At 46.3% G+C, this 23,497-nt stretch overlaps 1 protein-coding gene across 3 annotated transcripts in view; it reads left to right on the top strand.

The window, feature by feature from the left end:
- Nucleotides 1–20,346: 20,346 nt before the first annotated feature.
- CPED1 (cadherin like and PC-esterase domain containing 1) overlaps nucleotides 20,347–23,497 on the top strand; it is a 261,549-nt gene continuing 258,398 nt past the window's right edge. The window contains exon 1 of one of the 3 annotated variants that reach the window (XM_029617077.1): nucleotides 20,347–21,284. In XM_029617077.1, the coding sequence (XP_029472937.1) occupies nucleotides 21,063–21,284 (222 nt within the window). In that variant the 5' untranslated portion in view covers nucleotides 20,347–21,062. The remainder of the gene's footprint in view (nucleotides 21,285–23,497) is intronic. The other 2 variants (XM_029617076.1, XM_029617075.1) reach the window with 2 other exon arrangements.

Here is a 23,497-nt window from a genome sequence, read left to right as displayed (position 1 = left end):
GGTGTTCAGTTCGACAAGAAGCAGGGCAAGGTTTTCCTGCCAGAAGCTCGAACTCAGAAGTTGCTGCACAGCTTCATCTGTTGTTGAACACTCTGCGTCAGACATATGGTCCTACTTGCAAGTACTTGGCCTAATGGCGGTAACCCTGGAAGTGGTCCTGGTGAGCGCATATGCGTCCTTTTCAGCGCTCCCTGCTGTCTCTGTGGAACCCGCAGTCTCAGAACTATTTGATTTGGCTCCACCTGCCAACGGAGGTCTTCTCCCAACTGCAGTGATGGCTGCAGGCAGATCATCTCAGGCAGGGAACTTCCGTAGCACCACCAGACTGGCTATTACTGACAATAGAGGCGAGCCTCCACGGTTGGGGAGCTCACTGTCAGGAGCTGATGGTGCAAGGGTGCTGGAATGCAGAAGTGTCTCTCTGGAACATCAATCGGCTGGAAGCCAGGGTGTCTGATTGACATGTTTGCAATTTAGTGAGAGGCTGCAGGGTCGATTGTTCTGGATAATGTCTGACAATACGACTGTGGCTTATATTAGTTGGCAGAGCCAAGAGCCAACAAGAACATAAGAAATTGCTATGCTGGGTCATACCAAGGGTCCATCAAGCCCAGCATCCTGTTTCCAACAGAGGCCAAACCAGGCCACAAGAACCTGGCAATTACCCAAACACTAAGAAGATCCCATGCCGCTGATGCAATTAATAGCAGTGGCTATTCCCTAAGTAAATTTGATTAATAGCCGTTAATGGACTTCTCCTCCAAGAACTTATCCAAACCTTTTTTGAACCCAGCTACACTAACTGCACTAACCACATCCTCTGGCAACAAACTCCAGAGCTTTATTGTGCGTTGAGTGAAAAAGAATTTTCTCCAATTAGTCTTAAATGTGCTACTTGCTAACTTCATGGAATGCCCCCTAGTCCTGCTATTATTCAAAAGTGTAAATAACCTATTCACATCTACTCGTTCAAGACCTCTCATGATTTTAAAGACCTCTATCATATCCCCCCTCAGCCGTCTCTTCTCCAAGCTGAACAGCCCTAACCTCTTCAGCCTTTCCTCATAGGGGAGCTGTTCCATCCCCTTTATCATTTTGGTTGCCCTTCTCTGTACCTTCTCCATCACAACTATATCTTTTTTGAGATGCGGCGACCAGAATTGTATACAGTATTCAAGGTGCGGTCTCACCATGGAACGATATAGAGGCATTATGAAATTTTCCATTTTATTAACCATTCCCTTCCTAATAATTCCTAACATTCTGTTTGCTTTTTTGACTGCTGCAGCACACTGAGATGACTATTTTAAAATATTATCCACTATGATGCCTAGATCTTTTTCCTGGATGGTAGCTTATGGAATGGGCAGAAGAACATCTTCAGATGATCTCAGCCTCGCACAAAGTAGGAAAAGACAATGTAAGAGCAGACTTTCTCAACAGGGAGAGTTGTACCCAAGAGAATAGGTATTGTCAGACGAGGCATTTCAGCTGATTCTGGATCGCTGGGGTCTCCCATTGCTAGACCTGGTGGCAACTTCTCACAATGCGAAAGTTCCACGATTATTCAGTCAAGGAGATTCAAATTCATTGGGGCTTGATGCCCTTGAAACGGCTTGCTTTCTGAAATGTGGATACTCTGCAGCAATGATTTCCACCTTGCTAAGATATAGAAAGTTCTCCACTTCCTTGGCCTGTGTGCAGGTTTGGTGAGTGTTTGAGGCTTGGTGTGAGAATCGAGGTGCTCTTCCTTGTTCGGTCAAGATCCTGCTCATTTTGGAATTTTTGTAGGTTGGCTTGAATAAAGGCTTGGCCCTTAATTCCTTAAAGGTACAAGTAGCAGCTCTTGCCTGTTTCAGAGGTCAAATGAATGGTGGATCCTTCTCAGTTCATCCTGATATGGCCCGTTTCCTGAAAAGCGTGAAACATCTTCATCCTTCTCTGCAATTTCTGGTGCTCTTATGGAGTCTTAATTTGGTATTGGATTTCTTAACAGTCCCTGCATTTAGACCGATGCGTATCTTGAACCTGCAATTACTGTCCTTGAAAATGGTTTTTCTTGTGGCAATTTGTTCTGTGCATAGGGCTTCCAAACTGCAGGCCTTGTTTTGCTGGGACCCATTCCTCTGGGTTACTCCAGGGGCGGTACAGCCCCTGGAGTAACCTGGAGTAACCCTGGACAGTATTGTATCACAAATCAAGTATTTCATTTAGAAAACTATGTACCGAATCAAAATTACAGCACGTGTGTAAATTAATAGATCTCAGCATCCTTATTTTATGTGCCCTATTGTAAACCGTTGTGACGGATCCCTTCTTAACGACGGTACAGAAAAGATTTAAATAAATAAATACTGTTCCTTCTTTTCTACCGAAGGTGGTCTCTGACTTTCACTTGAATCAGTCAATCTCCCTGCCATCTCTGGGCAAAGAGAGAGATGTAGAGGAGTATCATCTATTGCGACCCTTGAATATCAAGAAACATATTATCAGGTATCTGGAGTTTACTAAGCCTTTACGGAAGACGGATTGCCTGTTTGTCCTTTATGGCGGTACCAGGCACGGAGAGCTGGTCTCACGGGCTGCCATAGCTTGCTGGATTAAGTAGGTAGTCATGGCTGCTTACGTTGATGCTGGTAAGCCATTCCCTAATCACATCAGGGCTCATTCCACTAGGGGCTCAGGCAGTGTCAAGGGCAGAAGTGAAATTGTAGTCTCCAGTCAACATTTGCCGAGCTGTGACGTGGTCCTCATTACACACCTTTTCTGGGTATTATTGTCTGGATGGTCAAGCCTGGGAGAACGCAGCCTTTGCACTTGCAGTTTTGACTGGACCTTGGGCAGCCTCCCGCCCTATTCAAGAGTAACTTGGGTAGCTTGTTCTGGTTTCATCTGACTGGACGCTAAGAAATGAGAAATTACTACTTGCCTGATAATTACCTTTTCTTTAGGACAGTCAGATGAATCCAGCTTCCCTCCCTTGGCTGCTTAATGGTTGTATTATAGTCCTCTGCAGTGACTATGTGGTGCAGGGATTACTGGTAAATGTTACTCTAGTCCCTAGACTAGTGTTAATACATTCTTGTCTGAGCTCAGTGTTTGTTGCCTGTTGGCTGAGTATTGAAATGGTTATCTGTTTAATCAAGTTTTGCTAGTCTATCCACAGTTGCTTTTGATGAGAATATTGGCAGGCTGATGTCACTGCAGGGGTATATGTACTGTGATGTCAGTTTGCTCCGTCTCTGCTGGTAGAGGTGCATAACCCACTTGTTCTGGATTCATCTGACTGTCCTAAAGAAAAGGAAATTATCAGATAAGTAGCAATTTCTTAATAGTTAGCATCCTCATTCCTGCTTTGGTGAAGTGAGGCATCTGCCCAACTCCACTATTACAAAAAACACACTCATTCTGAAATGTTGTCAATAATAGAAATGCTTGTACACCAATTGCCATCACCAGTGCTGAAGCTTTCAGACTACAAAGGTAACTGCTCTCTGTCTGACAGGTGCATCTTATGATACATATTGGAGATTAGCAAGTAGAAGACAAGATGCTTGTGAACATGCTGAACCCAAAACTTAGACACAATCTATATTTTATTAAAAAAAAAAAAAAAAATCAGCTTATCAGATTATGAAAACTAATTTTTAAAGTTGGAAATGGAATTTGGAAAGTCCCAGTTTTGTTCCTGCCTTCTTGGAAATGGTGAGTTCTTCTATATTGTATTTACATAGGAAGATATAGTTTTATGTTGTTGAATGCTGGAACTTTAGGCTGCCTTTTCACTGGACCAAATGGGATATTATATGATCAAAGATAATATCCAGTGTTGTAATGCATTATGTCAAGTTCCATCAAATCCCATCACCTCAGCTGTAGTGTGCTTTAGACAATTCAATTAAAGCACCTGTTCCTAAAGCTAGAGGTCAGGAAACCATTATCTTTACAGCAAATATGACTTAAAATTAGTGGTCATTTAGGCCCCTATAAGGATATGGAATCTGATACCTGCAGAAGCGAAAACAGCCCTAGGACATGTCTCCAGAGGACACCGATGTGTGGCAGTTCCTTTATCTGACCTTTCTGAATTATGTTGTCTCAAATTGACTGCATCCATTTTCATTACAAACTCTGAAAGCTCACCAAAACGAGTTTCTCTGAAGACAGAAGGATGATAGTCCTCACACATGGGTGACATCATCAGATGGAGTCCTGTTGCGGAAAACGTATGTCAAACTTTCTACAACTTCGACTAGGCACGCTGAGCATGTCCAGCATGCTCTATACCACACGTCCACGCGGGGTCCCTCTTTATTTTGCAGAGCTGTAAGCCTCACGGTGTGAATGAGCTCAGTTTGGCCCCTTTTAGCTTTATGGAAAACATTTTGCTCTTCACGGTTTTTTCCTTCAATTCCGTGTTTTCCCGGAGTGGCTCTAGTCAAAGTTTTTGGTGCCTGGAGTAGAATCCCTGCCTTCTTTACCCTGGTGGTACAGGCTTGACCGCTCTGGCCATTAAGAGGGAGGAGAGCTCTGCTTGTAGTACCTCCTGATGTGCTACCGGCCCCCAATGTGAGCACGGAGGGCAGTTTGGCAGGATACCCAATAGATTCAGTTGGTACCCTTGGAGGACGATGGACAGAACCCATTGGTCTGAGGATACATTGGGCATATGCACCCTAATTTCCTGCCTAAGGTAGTGATGGATTTCCATTTTAACCAGTCAGTCATCCTGCCAATATTCTTTCCCAGGCCCCATTCGCTCCAAGGCGAATGAGCACTGCACAGTTTGGACTGCAAGCAAGCCTTAGCCTTCTATCTGGAATGGAGAGAAGCCCATAGACCGTCCACCTTACATTTTATTTCTTTTGACAATAATAGGTTGGGTGATTGGTGTTGCTAAACTGAAACTATCCAGTTGGCTAGGAGATTGCATCTCCTGTTATGCCCAGGCAGGACTGCATCTTGGGGGTTATGTCAAGGCTCATTCTGTCAGAGCCATAGCAGTGTCGGTGGCCCAATTGCAAGCAGTTCCCATGGAAAAGATCTGCAAGGCTGTGACCTGGAATTCTCCCCACACATTTCACATCCCATTACTGTCTGATTAGGGATGGCCAGTGTGACAGTAGATTTGGCCAGTCTGTCCTCCAGAACCTGTTTTGAGGTGTAGAACCCACAACTCTCCCAACCTAGGGCCCATTGTTTGGGCTCAGGCTGTCTCCTTCTGTTACCAACAGTACCAGTGGTGTTGTACCCGTTAGCATCTGATTAGGTGTCTGTTTTCACCTTTTGTTTGGAGAGCAGCCTGTAGCTAGGCATTCACCCGAGTGTGAGGACTACCATCCTGCTTGTTCTCTGAGAATGCAGAGCTGCTTACCTGATATCCCATACAATGTACTGTCGCCCTAGCTTGATAGCAGCTAGGTAGAGAGTGCATCAAACTAGGTTGAGAATACAATGTACAAATCTCATCTTTGTGTACCCTTACTCTCTCCAAATCACATCAAATCTTCACTGTGTACTGTGCTCTCCGTATCTGACTGTGCATGAAAAACTGCCCCTCAAACCCTAGACCACCACCCAGACCTCACCTCAAGTTACTAGTTGACCAATATGTGTGCCTCCCCAGAGGCTCGCTCGCGCTTGCACTCTCACTCTCTTTCCTCCTCCTCCCATCTCTCCCCCCTTTCTCTCCCCTCCCTCTTTCTCCCCTCTTCTCTCCCTCTCCTCTCTCTTACCTCTTCTCTCTCTTCTCTCCCCTCTCTCACTCTCTTCTCCCCTCTCTCTCTTTCTATTCCTCTCTCCCGCCCGAAATGGAATTTGCAATAAATATCGCAAATCCCATTTTGGCATAAAGCCATGAAAAAAGGTGTAATTATTTCCGGCATTAAAACGTGCATTACACTATCACACACAATGTTGCACACAACGTTAAAACACCCTTCATTTTCATAAAATCCGCCCAAACTCCTCCCTTTTGACAAAATTTAAAAAAAATTTTGCATATGCATCTTGTGATGCATTTTTTATCGCAGGCGTTATGCGTTCTCACGGGCATTAGGGCCCTAGCACCCGTAATAACACCCTAACTTAATTTGATGAATGACCCTGTAAGAAAGGGGAATACAGTATGGAATATGAAAGGCCTTATAAAGATGAACAAAAAGTTGTGATTATATTGCTGTTTGAGAATAAATGTTGACTTTTTAATTTCAATTTGTATTAGTGGATGATTAATTTTTTATTGTAATTTAATAATGACATTATTTGTATTGTTTGATCTCTATAAAGGAATTGTGTGAAAAATGTAAACTGTTTAGGTTTTTGATAAGCAGTGTAGAAATCAAATAAATGTGAATGCTGAAGCAAAGAGACAAGGTAAAGGAAATCATGAGAACTGCTGCAAACACATCTGCTCAGGAGCAGCCATCTTATGTCCTCCCCAGGGGATACTTCTAACAGATGATTTGACAGATTTTAATCTTCATTATTCAGGGTCTGACTATAGCCCTTTACTTTGTTGGGAGACATTGAAAACTCTATTGAGAAGGCTGCATTATATCCTTTCTCCTAGAACAAGCAGGGTGGTAGTCCTCACATGAGTGACATCATCAGATGGAAGCCCGACATGGCACAATGAGCATGCCCTGTATATGTCCACGCAGGATCCCTTGCCAGTCTTTTCTGCGAAGCTGCAGCTCTAATCTTGGCCTTTTCGGCCTATTTTGGAAAACTTTTCTTCTTTCAATTCTTTTTGTGTTTTTTTTTTCAACGTTCGATGCCGGGTCCCTCTCGGTCCATCCCAGATAGCGTTCCTAGCCTATATCGGTAAGTTTCCTTTCACGGTCGATTCCGCGGCGGTGCTTCAGTGCCCACCTGCCATCGACGCCTGCCACTATCAATTTTGATTTTGCATCCCTTTTTATTTCGTCCTGTGACATGAAGTACCTGACCTGGGAGGTCATATTTTTGGTGATGGTCACTCAGTGCACAGGGTCAGCGAGCTCCAAGCCTTAGTGGCTTATCCACCTTACACTGTTTTATTATGACAGGGTGGTCTTGTGCACAGACCCTAAGCTCCTGCCTAAGGTGGTGACTGACTTCCATCTTAATCAGTCCATCGTCCTACCAACATTATTTCCCAATTTCATTCGCACCAAGGTGAACGAACATTGCACAGTTTGGACTGCAAGCGAGCCGTGGCCTTCTATCTGGAGCAGACAGAAGCCCATAGACAGTCCACCCAACTTTTTGTTTATTTTGATAGGAATAGGTTGGACATTTCCATTGCCAAACACACACTATTCAGTTGGCTATCAGATTGCATCTCCCTCTGTTATGCCCGGGCAGGACTGCATCTTGAGGCTCATGTCAAGGCTCATTCTGTCATAGCCATTGAAGCATCAGTGGCCCACTTGCGAGCAGTTCCTTTGGAGGAGATCTGCAAGGCTGCGACAAGGAGTTCTCTTCGCACACTCACATCTCACTATTGCTTGGATAGGGATGGCCAACACAACAGTAGATTTGGCCAATCTGTCCTTCGGAATCTGTTTAAGGTGTTGAACCCAACTTTCTCCCAGGACAAACAGAATGGTAGTTGTCACAGATGGGTGACATCATCAGATGGAGCCAGTCATGGAACACATTTGTCAAAGTTTCTAGAAACTTTGACTGTCACACTGAGCACGCCCAGCATGCCACTAACCCCGTAGCCACACGGGGTCCCCGTTCAGTCTCCTTTTTTCCGCGGTGCTGTTGCCTCGTGATTTGTGGAGCTCTGTTTCAAATTTTTTTTCCTCATGGAAGAATTAGATTTTTTTTTTCTTCGATTTTCTTCCCCCCCCCCCCCCCCCCGCCTCGGAGTACCCCATTGCGAATCTATTCCTGTGGCGTTTGGTAGGTGTTTTTTCACGCTCTTGTGGTCTGTTTCAATGGCGACCGGTTTTAGGAAGTGCCTTGAGTGTCTGTGGACTATGTCCATCACGGACCCGCATGACATCTGTGTCTCGGGCCTTCCCATGATGTCTGTCGATGTCCTGACTGTGCTCAGATGACCCCCAAAGGTTGGCGCGCCCGCCTAGCAATTGGCTCCATCTACTCCGGTACCGGGTACATCCAGTCGCAGGAATCAGTCTGACTCAGGACCTTCGCCTTCGGTGCCCCACCGTGATGATCATGGGGCGGGAGATCGCTCCATACCAGCATCGGGACATTCGAAAGCTTCTGGATCGTCATCCTCAGCACTGGAGAAGGACCGGGCGGAGTACTATAGGATGCACCGGCGATCGTCACCGTCCAGTGCCGGCACAGACACCGGAGTGGCTGAGGCCCCGACCTTCTCCAAACCCAGGAGCCCAGGGCATTCCCCACTGATATCTGTGCTGGGCACCAAGCCTCCGTGGGCCCCCATGGATGCTCTGGTGACTCCCAGCCTGCCTCCTACTACGGGATCGGTCTTGTCCGCACCCGCATTCAGAGAGGAGTTGGACCGCGTGGTTCAACAGGCAAAGCTAAATGCCCTTCGGGGTCTTCAGCAGCCACCAATGCCGACCACCATACCAGCATCGGAACCGGTGCCCTCCATGTTGGCGCCTCTGCTGGAAAGGCTAGATGAGCTGCTTGGTGCCTTACTGACGCAGCCCATGCCGGCGGGCCCCCCAGTGCCCTGTCCACTACTGGTGCCTCCCCCCGTTTCGATCCCGATTCCAGGCTCCTCTGAGGAGGAAGATGTGGCTCCACACCCATTTCCACGGGCAGTACCGCCGATGCTTGATCCTATCCACGGGCCATCAGGCCTCCCAGAGGCCCGGCATCCATTACAGGTCCTGGTGCCCTCTATGCCAGCACCACCTGTTCTGCCTCACTGGCCATTGGTGCCTGCCTCCCGTACTCTGGGTTTTGCCCTTCCTCCCGACCCAAGCAGTTTAGTGATGAGGAATAGGCCCCTTACGACCGATGGGAGGATGCCTCCTCTGAGCATTCCTTGGAGGCCTCCGAGGACCTTCTGTTGGAGCCTTCTCCGCCAGATGAGAGATGATGCTTGCCTCCCGAGGACTTATCCTTCGCGAGCTTTGTGCAGGCGATGACAGAAACCATCCCCTTCCAGCTTTTAACTGAAGAGGATGCCCATCATAAGATGTTGGAGGTCCTCCAATTCATGGATGTCCCTAAGGAGGTGATTGCCATCCCTAAACGTGAGGTCCTCTTAGACCTCCTCTACCGGCTCTGGGAACATCCAGGTCCTGTGGCTCCAGTCAACAGGAAAGCGGATGCCACCTATCTAGTGCAACAGGCCTTGGGCTTCCAGAAAAGCCAGTTATCTCACCAGTCAGTGGTAGTGGAATCAGCCCAGAAAAAATCCAAAAGGACCCGCCCTCACTCCTCTGCCCCTCTGGGGAAGGACTACAGAGCCTTAGACGCTCTAGGTCTGAGAGTTTTCCCAAGGATCCATGCTTATCGCTCGGATAGCGGCATACCAGTTGTTCATGAACCAGTACAACGGGAAGCTCTGGAAAAAAGTCCAGGAGTTTGCCAAGGGCCTACCACAACAGTTCCAGGAGGGCCTAGAATCCATCCTCCAAAAATTATTGGAAGCCGGGAAACATGAAGTGAGGGCGGCCTATGACATCTTCGAGACAGCGTCAAGAGTCTCTGCAGCAGGCATTAGTGCCAGATGAAGGGCCTGGCTGAAAGCCTCCGACCTTCGCTGGAGGTTCAAGACAAACTGGCCGACCTCCCCTGTACAGGAGAAAACCTGTTTGGGGACAAAATCCAGGATGCAGTGATCCAACTCAGATCACCATGAGACCCTACGTCAGTTGTCTACTATCACCTCTGACCCCTCTTTGGCGACCTGCAGGGCGCCATGTAGGGATTCCAGAAAGCAATTTTAAGGCAATGGAGATACTATCCTCTGGCCTCCTATGCTTGTCCAGCACAGGTTACCCAAAGAGGCCACCCTTGCCAACCACAAGCACCTAGGGCTCAGCCAGCCCTCAGCCTAACCCTGCAGCTGGCTTTTGACTGGCACAGAGAGAGCAGCAGCCTGTGCCTGCACCGTCCGATCCACCGGTGGGAGGCAGACTCTTCTAATTCGCAAACAACTGGTTCCCAATCACCACCGACCAATGGGTGTTGTGCATTGTAGCACAGGGTTACCACCTAAACCTTCTCAATGTTCCCCCAGACTCCCCACCCTCTCCGGGTGGGGAGTCTGGGGGAACATCTATCGAGCTAGAACTCTCGGCCCTATTACGGTCCAGAGCCGTAGAATCAGTTCCCCGGGCTCAGCGCAGCCAGGGGTTCTACTCCTGGTATTTTCTCATTCCAAAGAAAACAGGTGGTCTCCATCCCATCCTCGACCTTCGAGCCTTAAACAAGTTCCTCTGGCGAGGAAATGGAATCCTTGGGTACCTTACTACCGCTTCTGCACCAAGGGAACTGGCTCTGCTCTCTTGATGTACAGGATGCCTAAGCACACATTGCCATCTTTCCGCCTCATCGGAAATATCTGTGCTTCATAGTAGACCTGTGCTTCATAGTAGACCTGTGCTTCATAGTAGACCTTCCTGTACAGGGTTATCCCCTTTGGGCTAGCCTCCGCACCCTGGGCTTCACGAAGTGCCTGGCAGTGGTGGGAGCACATTTGCGCCGGAAAAGGGTGTATGTGTTCCCATATCTGGATGATTGGCTCATCAAGAGTTCTTTAAGGAAAGGAGCTCTTCAATCCCTGTACAGGACGAAGAGACTCCTCCAATTGTTGGGATTCCTCATTAACTACTCAAAATCCCAGCTGTTTCCATCCCAGCGACTGAGCTTTATCGGGGCGGATCTGGACACCGTGGTAGCCAAGGTGTTCCTTCCCAGCGAACACACAGCCACCGTGGCTGGGCTAGCCAGATCCATCTGTCGTTGGCAGACTGCCTTTGCCTGCTTGCTCCTGAGGTTGCTGGGTCACATGGCCTCATCAGTACATGTCACCCCAATGGCCTGCCTGGCCATGAGGGTCATGCAATGGACTCTGAGGTCTAGGTGGCACCAAGCCTCTCAAGAACTCTCTGCACTGGTCCAAATAACCGAACCACTCCAGCTCTCCCATGCCTGGTGGGTGCAGGAATCCAACCTGAGCAAGGGACTTCCTTTTCAGCCCTCAACTGCTCAGGTGATCTTGACCACGGATGCCTCCAACCTAGGCTAGGAAGCCCATGTCAACGGCCTCAACACGCAAGGGGTGTGGTCGAAAGCAGAGGTGAACTGCCAAATAAACTTCGTAGAACTCCGGGCGATGCGGTATGCACTCTATGCATTCCAGGACTGCCTATCCAACAGGGTCATCTTGATCCTGAAGGACAACCAAGTGGCCATGGTGTATGTGAACAAACAGGGGGCACAGGCTCTTATCTCCTTTGCCAAGAGGCAGCACAGATTTAGGCCTGGGCCCTATCATGTTCCATAATCCTGCGTGCCATCTACCTGGCAGGGACCGAGAATGTGGTAGTAGACCGCCTCAGTCGGACATTCCACCCCCACGAGTGGTCCCTAAACCCCTATGTAGCGGATAGGATCTTCCGCTGGTGGGGTCAGCCGGACGTGGATCTCTTTGCGTCCTCACAGAATCACAAGGTATACTGTTTCTGCTCCCTGCACAAGTAAGGAAAGGGACTAGCAGTGGATACCTACGCCCACTCCTGGAGTGCAGGTCTCCTGTATGCATACCCTCCGATCCCGCTCATAGCCAAGACTCTCATGAAGCTACAACAGGACCAAGGCTCCATGATCCTCATAGCCCCGCATTAGCCGCGATAGGCTGGTTTCCAGTCCTCGGCGACCTGTCAGTCCAGGAGTCCATCCACCTGGGCACCTTGCCTGACCTCATCACACAGGATCAGGTGTGGGAACCTCCTGTCGTTGGCCCTCACTGCCTGGATATTGAAAGGTTAGTGCTGCAGTCCCTCGACCTTTTGGACAATGTCTCGCAAGTCCTGTTAGCTTTGCGTAAACCTTCCACGCAGACGACCTACCAAACGAAGTGGAAGAGGTTTTCATCCTGGTGTGCAGATCAGGGTCTTGACTCTTTAGCTTGCCCAATGCCTAGGCTTTTGGGCTGCATCTGGTGCCTCTGAGTCTGGGCTACAGACTACCTCAATCCAGGTACATCTGAATGCTATCAGTCCCTACCACTGTGGAGTGGGTGACACTCTGATCTCCGTGAAACCCTTAGTGGGGTGCTTCATGAGAGGCTTACTTCAACTAAAGCCTCCACTACATCCTCTTGTGGCCTAGGACCTCAATATAGTGCTGGTGTGGCTCATGCAGCCTCCGTTCGAGCACCTGCGAGTTGAAACATCTCACCTCGAAGGTAATCTTCCTAGTGGCAGTTACTTCTGCTCAAACAGTCAGTGAGCTGCAGGCCTTAGTGACTTATCCATCTTACACGAGGTTCTTCCACGGCAGGGTGGCTCTGCACACTCATCCTAAGTTCCTGCCTAAGGTCGTGACTGACTTTCACCTAAATCAGTCCATCGTGTTGCTCACCTTTATCCTGAGGCCACACTCTCATCCAGGTGAGCAGGCTCTGCACACCTTGGACTGCAAGCATGCTCTTGCTTTCTATTTAGAGCACACTGCAGCCCACAGGCAATCCACCCAACTCTTTGTCTCCTTTGACAAAATTAGACTTGGAGTTGTGGTGGGCAAGCAGACCCTGTCTAATTGGTTGGCAGACTGTATCACTTTCTGTTATCAGCAAGCGGGCCTTCCGCTCGGGGGCTGAGTGAAAGCGCACTCAGTAAGGGCCATGGCAAAGTCAGTAGTACATTTCCAGGCAGTCCCTATTGCTAAAATCTGTAAGGCTGCGATGTGGAGTTCCTTCCACACCTTCGCAGCCCATTACTGTCTGGACAAGGATGGTCGACAGGACAGCGTCTTTGGCCAGTCTGTCCTCCGCAACCTATTCCCAGTGTGAGAACTCGCCCTATCTAGGGTCCAGTATGAGGTTCAGTCTGCCCCGTTGTTGCCAACAGCACCCCTGTTGTTGTGCTTGTTCACGTTATTGGGTGTTTGTTGGCCCAGTGTGTTCCGGGGACAGCATGCAGCTTGGTATTCACCCATCTGTGAGGACTACCATCATGCTTGTCCTGGGAGAAAGCAGAGTTGCTTACCTGTAACAGGTGTTCTCCCAGGACAGTCCTCAGGAAACCCGCCCGCCATCCTGCAGAGTTGGTTCGCCTACATTTTGTTTTATTTTTTCGCTCGTATTTTCTGCTTTGACATGAGACTGAAGGGGGACCCCGTGTTGCTACGGGGTTAGTGGCATGTTGGGCATGCTCAGTGTGCCAGTCTAGAAACTTTGACATAAGTTTTCCATGTCGGGGCTCCATCTGATGATGTCACCCATGTGTATGGACTAACATCCTGCTATTCTTGGAGAACACCTGTTACAGGTAAGCACCTTTGCTTTATTAACTATTTTGAAAAAGAAAAGGCTTCAATATTAGCAGGATTTTATTTTCATTTTTTTTCATTTCATTTAATAAAATTTATTAATCGCCTAACACTGAAAGGCCTAGGCGATATACATAATAAACATACATAATGATAATAAAAACAAAAACATAAATATTACACTCATATATATAAGGTTTCATAGAAGCCATATCAAATTATGCCAATCTAACATTAGGGACTTATCCCTATAAAAAGATTCACTAAATGACATACCTAAGGTAGATCTGACAGGGAGATTCAAAAATTAACACTCCATGAGTTCACATTGATATTGTAAAACATTCACATTGTATTTATACAATATTAAATGCATGAGTAAGCAAATAGCTCTTAAATGCCATCTTAAATTTTTTAACATCTTCCAGCACACGGATTTCAAAAGGGATGAGGTTCCATTGGACTGGAGCTGCGATGGAAAAAGAAGTTTCTCTAGTATTAAAGAGTCATGCCTGTCAGACTGTGGGGATTTCTAATAAGTTCAATTGTGAAGATCTTAGGGATCTGACAGGTTTGTAAATTCGTAAGAGTGCATTAAACCAAACAGTAGACTCAGAAACACGCAGTTTAAACACTATCATACCTATCTTGAATATTATGCGCTTATGAACAGGTAGCCTGTTTTAGCTAAACTTATCAGAACATTTAGAGAAAGAAACAACTCTAGCAGCTGAATTCAAAATCAATTGGATCGAATGGATTACAGTCTTGGGTAAGCCAATATATAGGCCATTACAGTAGTCAATATGTGGAAATATTATAGCTCGCACAACCATCAAAAAGTCAGTCATACAACAAATGTCGTAAACCTATCAGGAGTCGAAGTTTAAAGAAACCTGATCTGATCAGTGATCTTATCTGAGGTTTAAATGACAAAGTAGAGTCAAGCAAAACACCCAAGCTCTTAATAGGGTTGAGAAGAGGAAAAGAAAGACCATCTATTGTAATAGTATCATGTAAAGGTATGGAAAGAGATCTATGAATTAGAAGCATAGTGGTCTTACTGGTCTTACTGGTGTTTAATAACAACTTGTTCTGTTTCAGCCAACGATTAATAGTATTCATACATAACATTATTCTTCAGATATGGGATTTGGAAATTAGTCATCAGAAGAATAAGTCCCAAAATTTTACAGAATACTCACCTTAGCTAGGGACAAGCTTAAGGCCTTAGAAGTAGAGCAAATGACAAAAGATCTTCTGTCGCTTGTTTACATTTGAGACATAGGTCTGGCTCCCACAATTGCTGCTTCGCCTCTCTTTCTCTTGTTAAATAAATATGATACAGCATTTTAAATTGCAACTCCTGTAAATTTGCAGGGAACAAGTACTGATAGGCTCTGACCAAAGCCCCAAAACTAGTTTCTTCCCCAATGTCCTCTTCCAAATCAGCACTCCACTTTTGTGAGTGCTGATTTGAAGTCGAGTTCATTTGGTTCTTTTAAGGTGTCTGCCCAAACACTAATTTTCTTAAATCTAGGAATAGTATAAAAAAAGGTATCTTCTGAGAATGTAATATTATTCAGTGACCCTTTCATGATTGACCTAGTATACCACTAGATTCATCAAAATGCTTTGTTTATCAGCACCTACTGTGCGCAATAAAAGGGATGTGTATATTCAAATCGGCGGCTTGCCACAGTGCACAAGGTAACGCACACTGTGGTACGTCAACGCACACTGCAATATTTTTTCATAGTATAAATGCTCACTTCCTGTCCCTTCTTTGAGGGTATGTCAGGTGTTGGAAGAGGAGAGGAGGTTAGTGGTGTTAGAGGAGTTCTTGTGGTGTAGTTTTGCAATTACTGACGGAGTTGTGCTCTTTTGTGTTGTCATTTGTTTCCCTTTTGTCTCTTGTGATATTTGTTGGAGTGAAAGATAGTAAGTCTTATTTGTCATTTTCTTTGGAGTGGAGGAGGAGTGTGAGATGCGGAGGAAGAGTGGAGAACTGTGTGAGGAAAGCATGGAGTGTGATAGGCCTGAGAAGAGGGGTGAGGATAGGGGAGGAGGAGGGCAGGTGTGCCAGGGCGAGGAGGACAAGTAGAGACAGGAAGGAAGGGACAGGAGGAGGGTGGGTGTGGGGGAAGGGGTTAGGCAGGAAAGAGTGGTGGGAGGAGTACGGCAGCATAGGGTTAGAGAGAGAGGGCATATGGGAAGGGAGTTGGTAGGGTGAGGTGGGGGGAGGAAGGGAGTGGAGAGCAGGACAGAGAGTGAGGGCAAGGAGGATACCTCTCCTGGAGAGGAAGTGGCACTCCTTTTGACCAGCCATCCAGCAGTATGCCAGAGACTGTGGGCAATCAGGTTCAGTGTGGCAGAGAACGAGCTTCTCATTGCTGGTGTCCTGCAGCACTATGTCAGTTTGTTCAGAAACAGTAGTCAAGATGTCAAAAGCAACTAAAGGGTAAATTTGATGTGATATTGCCCAGGCCATTACCTGGCACAGCGGCATTCAAAGAAGAGGGGAGTAGGTCACCCATTGCTACCAGGATATCAAAGCCCAACTGAAGGCCAAGCTAGCAGAGTGATCCAAATATGTGCACCAGACTGGAGGAGAGGCCCCCCTGTCCCATTGTCATCACAGAAAAGGAGCAGCCACTGAAAGGCTGGGACTGGACGTGTTTGAGGGCATGGATCAGCAGCTAAACACCACACGAGCCACCACTGGTAAGTTTACCTCGCCTATAAATGGCCAGACAGCAATGGCTTTAAACATGGAGGGGGTCTTTTACTAGACGTTTTCCCCATTGACCAAGAATTGCAAAAAACCTTTAGTAAAAAGGCCTCAGCAATTGGCATTGGATGATCACTTTGTAAAGAACCAAAGTGTACCTCTGATGGCTTTTGGGGTGCCACTTCCACTTTCTGGGGCCTATTTACTAATGCTTACTAAATGTCCCCCTATATTGGTTGTAATCATTAATCTGTATTAAGGATAACATGCAATACCTGTATATGTCATGATGCTGTTTGCATATATTACTGTACAGGTTTACACTGAATGCGCTGTTCATGAAATGTATACTGTTGTTTTCTATTAGGTATCCTGTCCTTGCAGAATGTGATTACCTAATAAATTGGCTTAATTTCAAACAGTGTACTCCATGTGTGTGTTAAAGTGCTCACTGTTTGGAAAGATTAACTTTCTGGTGGTGGTGTTTCATTGTGTGGTTTTTGTGTTTATGGTAGCAGCGGTTAAAGGTTTGCTCTCTACATGAACTTGCACACTCCAATGCCCTGCCACATTCCAAATGTGCATTTATGGAGCAAGCAAGACCATATGGGCTATGGCATTACAATGAAAGCTCCATGTATGCTGGTTAACAAGACATCCAGAGGTAAATAGGAAGACCCTTACTGTGGCCCTTCACTATCACTTCTTGTTGCCTTTTTCACTTACCATACTGTTTGCTAACTCCTCCTTACAGGGGCCTGTATGTCACCAGCTCTGTACCTTAAAGGCCAACACATGATACAGTGTACAGGCTGAGTGGTGTAAAAGGTGAATGTAGAGTGTTCAGGACCCAACTTTTTATTTTCTGTCCATTTACTTCAGACAGGAGTGCAAGGGGAGAAGGTACAGAGAAGGGCAACCAAAATGATAAAGGGGATGGAACAGCTCCCCTATGAGGAAAGGCTGAAGAGATTAGGGCTGTTCAGCTTGGAGAAGAGACGGCTGAGGGGGGATATGATAGAGGTCTTTAAGATCATGAGAGGTCTTGAACGAGTAGATGTGACTCTGTTATTTACACTTTCAGATAATAGGACTAGGGGGCATTCCATGAAGTTAGCAAGTAGCACATTTAAGACTAATTGGAGAAAATTCTTTTTCACTCAATGCACAATAAAGCTCTGGAATGTGTTGCCAGAGGATGTGGTTAGTGTAGCTGGGTTCAAAAAAGGTTTGGATAAGTTTTTGAGGAGAAGTCCATTAACGGCTATTATTTAGGGAATAGCCACTGCTACTAATTGCATTAGTAGCATGGGATCTTCTTAGTGTTTGGGTAATTGCCAGGTTCTTGTGGCCTGGTTTGGCCTCTGTTGGAAACAGGATGCTGGGCTTGATGGTGGACCCTTGGTCTGACCCAGCATGGCAATTTCTTATATTCTTAAGGGTATGTGACCACATTTGTAGCTTACACTGTAAACCCTAAATGTTGTGTACTTTGTCTTGGTAAGAAGGCATGGGATGTGTAGTGAAAAGTTCAGCAGTCTGGAGATTTTTATAGGCAATGTTGATAACAAGATGTGTATAATTTCCATGCACAGATTTAGTAAGTACTAGGGCAGTAAATCGACTATTTCCATTTGTTTTGACAATTCTTTGGTTTTTCCCCCATGGCACAGTGTTGTGCTGTGGCTTCATTAGGAGGAAATATGCCGATGAAGTCACGGCAAACTAGTTAGCCAAGATCTGTAATTGTTTGGAAACAATGTAGTAATACAAGCAGATTGAGGGGAGATGATGTTGGTTCTTAGGAAGAAAGGCCCGGGAACGTTTGCTCCATGCAGCATCCTCGCCACACGTCCCACCCCCTTATGCAGTTTTTTCAGGAAACTAAACACTCTTATTTTTTCATATCCATAAATGCCTCCACATTTTGCCTTTATCCAGAAATTCTCACTTATGGCAACAGTATCCCTAAAAAAAGCAAAACATAGAATGCTCAAATGCACGATGCTAGAAAGACAGGCAAAAGGGGTCTACATTCTGTGGGGTTTGGTGTGGATAGTTGTGCAGCAACCTCACTAAGTATGTGAGTGAAAAGCTACTTCAACCTTGAATGGATCATGCTAAATAAAATGGGATGAAAGATCTGGGTAGCAATCTTTGGAGATGGGAAATGGAAGGTGAGTGCACAGAGGCTTAGCCACAGGTGGGCCTTGGGGGACCTATACCCACTCACTTTTGGGTTAGACCACCTGCAGCATCACGTCCAGAGTCCACCCCTGCAGCAGCCCGCATCTCTAACAGGATGGAGGCGGTCCAGAGAATGGTGACCAAAATGGTGTGGGGTCAGTATCGGAAGACATAGAAGGATCTAAATATGTGTACCCTAGAAGAGAAGAGGTGATACAGACGATAACTGAAAGGTTTTAAAGGTGTATGAACTTCAAACCTTTTCTGTTGGAAAGAAATCAGTAGAACTAGGGCTCACCAAATGAAACTCCAGGACGATGGCTCAGAACTAACACCAGAAAATGTTTCTGGTGGATGCCTGGAATGCCCTTCCGGAGGAAGTAGTGAAGACAAAAAGTCAAAAAATTCAAATGAGCATGGGACAAATACTGTGAGGATGGAAAGGAAGAAAAGGGTGCATGGAGCTAAGGGTGGCGTTTACTACACTTAACCAGTTAGCCTTGATACTTTAGATACAACTGCAATGTTGCTCTCCGCTTCAATGGCAAGGGGGGAAAAGGGGAGTTAGATTCAGACGATACCCAATGAAAGCTGCCCTTAAGTGAAACATGGGGCAGCAGATACTACCATAAGAAGTTTGCTGGGTAGACTGAATGGATGTTTGTCCTTTTCTGCTGTTATTACTATGTTACCATCAGACCTATGCAATACCATGTGCTCAGCCAAGCATACAGTTGGATGAGCATATTGGACATGCATCCATAACCTCTTATGCAATAAGAGGACCAGTGTGTCCAAAATGTGTCACTAATACTGTTCATCACATGTAAATGCCATGCTATTAGTTAGCTACTATCCCCTTATGTAAAAAATAAATGTGCACTTGACACGTATATTTTAATCCTCAAAAATTAATGCCTGCCCTGGAGTTGGCATTAAGATTTGAGGAACCCCAAAAGTTTAACAAAAAAGCAGAAAATACTGCTTTTCTGTGGTTCCTCTGACTTAATATCATGGCGATATTAAGTCAGAGGAACCACAGACAGCAGGATTGTGAAAAAAAAAAAAACCATCAAAGTCTTGCCTGCAGTCAGGTTAAGAAAACTGATGCTAAATCATGCACAGCCACTTCTTCTGAGCGTCCAATGCCAAGGAAGTGCTAGGAATGCACAATTCCCCCTAGCAGTGGCACCTCCTTTTTAACGCAGCGGCTCATTTGCCTACTTCATTGCACACCTGGGAGATGTGGATGGGTGCGCGTTAGGAAAGCGGGCACCCAATCATGAGTGCCTGTCTTTCCTGCATGGATATTGCATCAACCTGAATGTTAGGAGTTAGAGGGTAATAATTTATCCTTCGCCCCAGCCCCTTCAACGTTCAAGAATGCCTGAGCTGGGTGGAAGCCTATTTACATAATTGCTTTTCAGAGATTAAAACTTGTATAAAGTGGTTGCCTTAATCACAGAGGCAGTGAAAAAAATCAGGCAGGCCAATGAGACAGTGAAGAGACAGGAGCTAGAGTACTGCTGGAAATTAAAAGGTTTCTGTGGTGGGTGCCACTGCCCTGAAGACCCACATAGGACAGGGAGGGGAAGGGAGGGCCACAGTCCCCACCCACAGGTTAACCTTGGTAAACCCCCTCTCTCAAACAAAAATTTTATTCTGGCTATGCTCCTGGCAGGAAGTGTATAGTAATTCTGTTACTGGAAAGACTGGGAGAGCGTTTCAGCTCTTGCTGGGGGCACTAACACAGACCTGAGAAAAATATGGTTTATGCTGCGGAATTTCCGTTAATTGATCGGCAACTCCGACAAATACAAATGATGCCCCCACGCTGTCCAGCATAGCAGCTGCTGCTGCTGCTGGAAAACACCATCGGAAGATTTCTGATTCTGGAAAAGCAATATTAAGAAACCGGCTCCTCATTTCTAAGCCAGACGTCCTCGCGCGCTGTGCCCGTGCAGGGCCGAGAGGAAGCCCCCACCCTCGGAGCAGGCCTGGACTTTTCGTTTGTAGGATGTCTGGTCCAGGTCCGCGCAGATGGTTGCAGTGTGCGCGTGTGTGTGAGATGAGCTGGAGTCATGAGGCTGGGCTGCAGCCAGTCGTCTGAAGTGGATGCTGCTTGCTTAAAGCTAACGGGGGAAAAAAAGACTCAAGATCTGGATAAAACGGACTGTTTTAAAATGGATGTTCGCCGGAAGCTGTGGCTACTTACAGGCAGAGGGGAACGCTTTTAAACTAGAATGTTGGGGGGGGGAAAAAAGTTTAAAAAAAACTTGAGGTTTTAAATTGGATCCTGTGGTTAACTCTTTAGTGATTGCTGAAGAAAACCTGGGAGCCTGTTCAGCTCGGAAACTAGCAAACAGCCTGTTGCTATCTTTTGATACTGGTTTTGGGGGTTTTTTTTTTTTTAAAGATTTCAGTGAAACTGTAGAAGAGATGTTTGCTCAGGGGCTTTGAGCAGAGAAAGTGAACTGAACAGGCCTCACGATTTTTTTTCCTGTTCGCAGCTGGGGCTTTTGAAATGCCACCCATGGAAGACCTGTTTCCATCTCTCTCAGACTTTGGAACCTAAGACTTCTTGAACACTTTCTGAAAATCTTGATTGCAAGCATGGGATCCATTCGGACTAGACAGTTAGGGAAAGACACAACCCTTGGCTGGTGAGGACCGTGATGTGAAGGGATCGAGGGAAGGGGGGGCCATGCCTGGCCGGCAGCTTTGGGGATGCCGTCGACGCTGTCGGCTTCGGCCCGTGGTGGTGGCGCTGGCAGTGCTTCTCTGTCTGTCCTACCAGAGTCTGACCCTTATAGGGAGGAAGATATTCCCCTTGCCCGGGGCTTCACGGAGTAAGTTAGACCAGGAGGTCTCCCCAAAGAGCCTGCCCTGCACCTTTTCCTCGGATAACCTGCAAACGGCAGAAGAGGTAAGGGAATCCGATGAGACAAAAACCGAGGTGGATCATTTCCAAGGTCAGCTGCATGCCGGTGGGGGTCACTCGAGCACCATTTGACCTGGGGCTTCTGATCAGCTTTCACGCGATATCAGAAAGGTCCAGCATTCAGAAAAAAGTGCACTGGGCGGGCGGCAGAGAGCAGGCGGTCCCGCTTCCTCCGCTCGTGCGAATCCTAACTCGGAAGCGCTGCTCCAGGGTCTGCCGCTGCTGCATGGGTTTTTGTGGCTCCCTGGGGCGGCCGCAGTGGTTCTGAACTGGTTGCAATGACCCGTTTTGCCAGTCCTGAAGGAAGGGAGGTCAGAAACTTTAGAAGTGCCGCAGACACTTCAACTGAACACCAGAGGGACTTAATGACACCCGCCAGAGGCTGTGGATCAGCCCTGCCGTCAGCCATCCCATCTTGTGACTGCATGCCTCTCGCTTAAAACGCCAGAGGGCATCTCCAGTTCCATAAATAATTCCTGCTCTCTAGTCACATTGGCTGTATTTATTTTGAAGTTACTGACTTAGGACGGCAAGAGCAGTCTGTTTCTGAAGTTACACAATCCCCTAACTAAAGCAGCACCGCTAGATTCTTCAAAATAGCATCTCTGCTGTTTTCTTGGCTCCATTCCTTCTTCTTTTGCTCAGACTCTAGGATCTCTTTTATCTTTTTCTTTTTTTGCCCTAATACATTTTATTTCCTCGGTTTCCACACTTTCACTACAGTCATACCCAGCATGAAACGGGTGTCGTACCTAGATTGGGTTCTGGTAAGGAGCAGCAAACCGGTGCCCCTGATTTATTTAGCTTAGTGGGGGGGATGGGCGTGGCTAAATAGAAGAAGCTTTCAAAAACCCTAACCGCGGCTGCATCTCTTTAAGGCAGAAATAGCGATCTGAACGACAACGTGAACTCCATGATTTTCTCTTTACTTGCCTACTAAATCCTCTCAGCCAGTTTGCTGGTGCTGCTCCTTTCGTGTGGCCAGCAAAGCTTGCAACTGTGGAGCGCGCTGGTTATTCCGGAGAAGCACATTCGGACAGCCCCAGGTTTTGCAAACTCTCCTGGGGGGGGGGGGGGGGGGGGGCAGAGAAAGCCGTGCAGGGGATGTCGCGCAGAACTAAATATGCGGCAGCGTGACGCGTCAGCACCCAATCTGCCCAGCTCCGCGCACCTTCCTTTCTGTCCCGCCGCCTTGACTTAGTGATGACAATGCACAAGCAACTCAAAAGGTCACGAGCATTGACCTTTAGAAAACTAACCGGTGGCAAGTAAAAACAAGGGAAGGGAAGGGAAATGAATCCGACGGCTAGTCTTAAATTTAACCCAAGCACTTGAAACAATCTTCGAATGTTTTGTTTGGGTTTTTTTGATACAGGAAACAGAAATCAGCAATTCTTCTGTATTATATTTTAAACTGTCATTTACACCTAGAATACAAAAAAAAAAACCAAAAACATTTTCTATCTAATTATTCTTCTTAAATGTGTTGTTACATTTGAAAGAGGAGATGCCAGAAGTTCATTAGGCAGGTCTTCGGATTTAATACACTGAGATCCTGTTCTTGAGGATTTCCTTTTAGGTATCTGAGCAAGAACTGTAAAAGCGTAGTAAATGCTTATCCTATACTACTACTTAACTTTTCTATAGGGCTACACGACATTGGCAGCACTGTGCAAACACACAAAAAGACAGTCCCTGCTCAATAGAGCTTACAATCTGATAAAAACATACAGGACAAGAGGCTTGGGGTATTTCATAAAGCAAGACAATGGCTAAAAATAAAATAAAATAAAGTTAGTTAACAAGGCTAAAAGATTTATGATTCATTTCAGTATCTACTGAAATGTTATTGGCCTATATGCTATTTATCCCAAGGTAATAATTCCTGTGAGGGGGAACAGATTTAATAAGTGAAAGATTTGCTTTCGATTCAGGACGTTTTATTGGCATGACAATTTGTACCTGTGGTCAACCTGAAAGTGATTCAAAACTAAAACAAGAGAAGGCAGTATATACAAGGAATGAATATCTGTAATAGAAATATATTAATAGTAATATAAAATTACAAAGTACAGAAAGAATAATAGACAGTTTCAGAATTTTGGAGATGTTCAATATTGTCTCTGGTCCTAATACATTTCTGGCCTGGTGAAAAAAACATTATGCATTTTACTGCTGTTTCCCACAGGATTATATGG

The sequence above is a fragment of the Rhinatrema bivittatum genome, chromosome 9, assembly GCF_901001135.1.
Source record: "Rhinatrema bivittatum chromosome 9, aRhiBiv1.1, whole genome shotgun sequence".
In the NCBI taxonomy this organism is placed as follows: Eukaryota; Metazoa; Chordata; class Amphibia; order Gymnophiona; family Rhinatrematidae; genus Rhinatrema; species Rhinatrema bivittatum.
This window is presented reverse-complemented; position numbering and strand designations above follow the sequence as displayed.